This window comes from Salvelinus sp. IW2-2015, linkage group LG8 (genome assembly GCF_002910315.2).
Source record: "Salvelinus sp. IW2-2015 linkage group LG8, ASM291031v2, whole genome shotgun sequence".
NCBI lineage: Eukaryota > Metazoa > Chordata > Actinopteri > Salmoniformes > Salmonidae > Salvelinus > Salvelinus sp. IW2-2015.
The window spans coordinates 40,016,789-40,021,637 of NC_036848.1; the positions used below are offsets into that span (position 1 = coordinate 40,016,789).

A 4,849-nucleotide genomic window follows, 5' to 3' on the forward strand; every position below is an offset into this window, starting at 1 on the left:
CTCAGCTATCCCTATTGAGAACGTGTTTGTGCCTCAATCTAGGTTGAGTAAAACTAAACATGGCGGTGTTCACTTTAGCAATCTCACTGGAATAAAGACCTCCTCCATTCCTGTCATTATTGAAAGAGATTGTGATGTCTCACATCTCAAAATAGGACTACTTAATGTTAGATCCCTCACTTCCAAGGCAGTCATACTCAATGAACTAATCACTGATCATATTCTTGATGTGATTGGCCTGACTGAAACATGGCTCAAGCCTGATGAATTTACTATGCTAAATGAGGCCTCTCCTCCTGGTTACACTGGTGACCATATTCCCCTCGCATCCCGCAAAGGTCTTGCTAWCATTTATGACAGCAAATTTCGATTTAGAAAAAAAAATGRCATGAAATCTATGAAGCCTACTCAATCACTTTTTATAGCTATTGTTTACAGGCCTCCTGGGCCGTATACCGCATTCCTCAGAGTTCTCTGAATTCCTATCGAACATTGTAGTCATGGCAGATAATATTCTAATATTTGGTGACTTTAATATTCACATGGAAAAGTCCACAGACCCACTCCAAAAGGCTTTCGGAGCCATCATTGACTCAGTGGGTTTTGTCTAACATGTCTCCGGACCTACTCTTTCCCACAGTCATACCCTGGATCAATTTTTTTTTAGGACCCTGTCTTTCAAAGATAATTTGTAAAAATTCCAAATAACTTCACAGATCTTCATTGTAAAGGGTTTAAACACTGTTTCCCAATTAATGAACATGCACCTGTGGAACGGTCGTTAAGACAGTTTACAGACGGTAGGCAATAAAGGTCACAGTTATTAAAACTTAGGACACTAAAGAGGCCTTTCTAGTGACTCTGAAAAACACAAAAAGAAAGATGCCTAGGGTCCCTGCTCATCTGCGTGAACGTGCCTTAGGCATGCTGCATTTTACCCTTTGAGCATGTTTGGGATGCTCTYGATTAACGTGTACGACCGCGTGTTCCAGTTCCCGCCAATATCCAGCCACTTCGCACAGCCATTGAAGAGTGGGACAACATTCCACAAGCCGCAATCAACAGCCTGATCAACTCTATGCAAAGAAGATATCACGCTGAATGAGGCAAATGGTGGTCACGCCTAGGGCTGTTGCGGTGACCGTATTACCGGCGGTCACCAGTCATGAAGGCAGTCAAATTCCACATGACCGTTTAGTCCCGGTAATTAGGATTCTCCAAGCTCTGATGCTGCTGCAGGTCATTAGTAGCCTACCAAACTTGCTAAATGCCTGGTACTCAGCACTCTATTGTCCCTCTAGTCACTCTGACATCAATGCAAATGTCTTTAAAAATCTAATCAAACACTTCATGAGAGCCCATGAGCTCATGTTGAGCAACATTTCTATAGGCTATGCAATTGCGGGAGAAAACCGAGTGATGGCCGGTAATAAAAATAGGATCCCATCAGCTTTCTATAGGCTGGGCCTACTATATTTATTTCTCAACTTTCCTAATATTAAGCACATTGCTTATATTTACTAAAGGAGAATACCCTACCTGGCTGGAATGAAAATAAACCACGGGGAAAAGAGCCCTCCATTCGCTATTGTATGTGCATAGATGACATMAATTTTTTCCTCTGCCCCTGTTTTGATACAGGTGCATGATAATGGTAGATTCTAAATCAAAACAAATGTCACATATATTATTGAGTATATGTAAACACAAGATTAAATCAAGAATAGTGTGATGGGTGACAATTAGCCAATCACTTGTGAATGATGCCCAGAATAAGAAACAATGTCTTTTTTTTTGTCAACTTGGTCAAATCATAGTCATATCATAGTCACACACCTCATGTAGCCTAGCCCATAGGCCTATATTTTCAGGACCCTGTCTGTGAAGTAATTAAAAATCCAAATTACTTCACAGATCTTCATTGTAAAGGGTTTAAACACTGTTTCCCATGCTTGTTCAATGAACCATAAACAATTAATGAACATGCACCTGTGGAACGGTCGTTAAGYCACTAACAGCTTACAGACGGTAGACAATTAAGGTCACAGTTATGAAAACTTAGGACACTAAAGAGGCCTTTCTACTGACTCTGAAAAACACCAAAAGAAAAATGCCCAGGGTCCCTGCTCATCTGTGTGAACGTGCCTTAGGCATGCTACAAGGAGGCATGAGGACAGCAGATGTGGCCAGGGCAATAAAATAAGTCCTTACTGTGAGACGCCTAAGACAGCGCTACAGGGAGACAGGACGGACAACTGATCGTCCTCGCAATGYCAGACCACGTGTAACAACACCTGCACAGGATCGGTACATCCAGAACATCCCACCTGCGGGACAGGTACAGGATGGGAAKAACAACTGCCCGAGTTACACCAGGAACGCASAATCCCTCCATCAGTGCTCAGACTGTTCGCAATAGGCTGAGAGACGCTGGACTGAGGCCTTGTAGGCCTGTTGTAAGGCAGGCACAAACRCACCGTCGCTGGACCAGACAGGACTGGCAAAAAGTGCTCTTCAKTGACGAGTCGTGGTTTTGTCTRACCAGGGGTGGTGGTCGGATTCGTGTTTATCATCGAAGGAATGAGCGTTACACCGAGGCCTGTACTCTGGAGCGGGATCGATTTGAAGGTGGAGGGTCCGTCGTGGTCTGGGGTGGTGTGTCACAGGCAGCATTGGACTGAGCTTGTTGTTCATTGCAGGCAATCTCAACGCTGTGCGGTACAGGGAAGACACCTCCTCCCTCATGTGGTACCCTTCTTGCAGGCTCATCCTGACATGACCCTCTGCATGACAATGCCACCAGCCATACTGCTCGTTCTGTGCGTGATTCTGCAAGACAGGAATGTCAGTGTTCTACCATGGCCAGCGAAGAGCCCGGATCTCAATCCCATTGAGCACATCTGGGACCTGTTGGATCGGAGGGTGAGGGCTAGGGCAATTCCCCTCAGAAATGTCCGCGTGTGAATTGCAGGTGCCTTGGTGGAAGAGTGGGGTAACATCCACAGCAAGAACTGGCAAATCTGGTGCAGTCCATGAGGAGGAGATGCACTGCAGTACTTAATGCAGCTGGTGGCACAACTAGATACTGACTGTCACTTTTGATTTTGACCCCCCCCTTTGTTCAGGAACACTATTCCATTCTGTTAGTCACATGTCTGTGGAACTTGTTCAGTTTATGTCTCAGTTGTTGAATCTTGTTATGTTCAACAAATATTCCACACTGTTAGTTTGCTTAAACTTCTTGACGCACGGATCCCTTTAGCGGGATCATTTTCGTAAACAACCGCTGAATTGCAGAGCGCCAAATAAAATACAAATTGCAAAAAATATTTATATTCATGAAATCACAAGTGCAATATAGCAAAGCACAGCTTAGCTTGTTGTTAATCCACCTGTCGTGTCAGATTTTATGCTTTACAGCGAAAGCAATCCAAGCGTTTGTGTGAGTTTATCGATCACTAGACAAAACATTAAGAACACCTAGCAGCAATGTAGATTGGTCACAAAAGTCAGAAAAGCAATAAAATTAATCGCTTACCTCTGATGATCTTCGGATGTTTGCACTCACGAGACTCCCAGTTACACAATAAATGTTCCTTTTGTTCGATAAAGATTATTTTTATAGCAAAAAAACTCCATTTGTTTGGCGCGTTATGTTCAGTATTCCACAGCCTTAGGCAGGTCATCAAGGCTTGACGAAAATTCCAATAGTATCCGTAAAGTTRGTAGAAACATGTCAAACGTTTTTAWTAATCAWTCCTCAGGTTGTTTTTAACATAAACAATCGATAATATTTCAACCYGACTGTAAACTATTCAATACTGGAGAGAAAGAAAATGTCTAGCTACCAGTGTTGCGCGCATGAACTAATGGAAGGACATCGGCCATCCACTGACGCGATTTGATAAATCTCGCTKATTTTTCAGAATAAAAGCTTGAAACTATGTCTAAAGACTGCTCACACCCTGAGGAAGCCACAGGAAAGGGAATCTGGTTGATGTCCCTTTAAATGGACGAAAGGCAGGCAATGGAACAGTGTTTTTTCAAAATAAGAGTCACTTCCGGGTTGGATTTCCTCAGGTTTTCGCCTGCAAAATCAGTTCTGTTATACTGACAGACAATATTTTGACAGTTTTGGGAACTTTAGAGTGTTTTCTATCCCACTCTGTCAATTATATGCATATTCTAGCATCTGGACCTGAGAAATAGGCAGCTTACAATGGGAATGTTATTTTTCCAAACATAYAAATTCTGCCCCCTAGCTTCAAGAGGTTAAAATAAACACAGTTGACAGTGAGAGGACGTTTTCTCCCGTGGATCTAAATGTTTTTCCACATAATCCTGGACTATCGGACCATCATTTTATTACATTTGCAATCGCAAACAAATAATCTGCTCAGACCCCAACAAAGGATCATCAAAAGCCATGCTATAAATTCTCGGACAGCCCAAAGATTCCTAGATGCATTTCTAGACTCCCTCCAAGGATGTCAGAGAATAAAAATCGGTAAACCACCTAACTGAGGATATAAATGTAAACTTGCGTGATACCCTAGATGKAGTCGCACCCCTAAAAACAAAAAACATTTGTCACAAGAAATTTGCTCCCTGGTATACAGAAAATACCCGAGGCTTGTCATGGTAATGGCGCTCCACCAAACTGGAAATCTTCCGACTAGCTTGGAAAGACAGTACCATGCAATATCGAAGAGCCCTCACTGCTGTTCAATCATCCTATTTTTCCAACCTAACTGAGGAGAATAAGAGCAATCCCAAATGTAGTTTTGACACTGTCGCAAAGCTAACTAAAAAGCAACATTCAACAAAAGAGGATTGCTTTCACTTCAGC

General features: G+C 42.7%; 1 protein-coding gene across 1 annotated transcript in view; it reads left to right on the forward strand.

The window, feature by feature from the left end:
- tnrc6ba (trinucleotide repeat containing adaptor 6Ba) overlaps positions 1 to 1,105 on the forward strand; it is a 44,675-nt gene extending 43,570 nt beyond the window's left edge. The window contains exon 21 of the mRNA XM_070445036.1: positions 993 to 1,105. Coding sequence (XP_070301137.1) covers positions 993 to 1,105 — 113 coding nt within the window. The remainder of the gene's footprint in view (positions 1 to 992) is intronic.
- Positions 1,106 to 4,849: the final 3,744 nt, after the last annotated feature.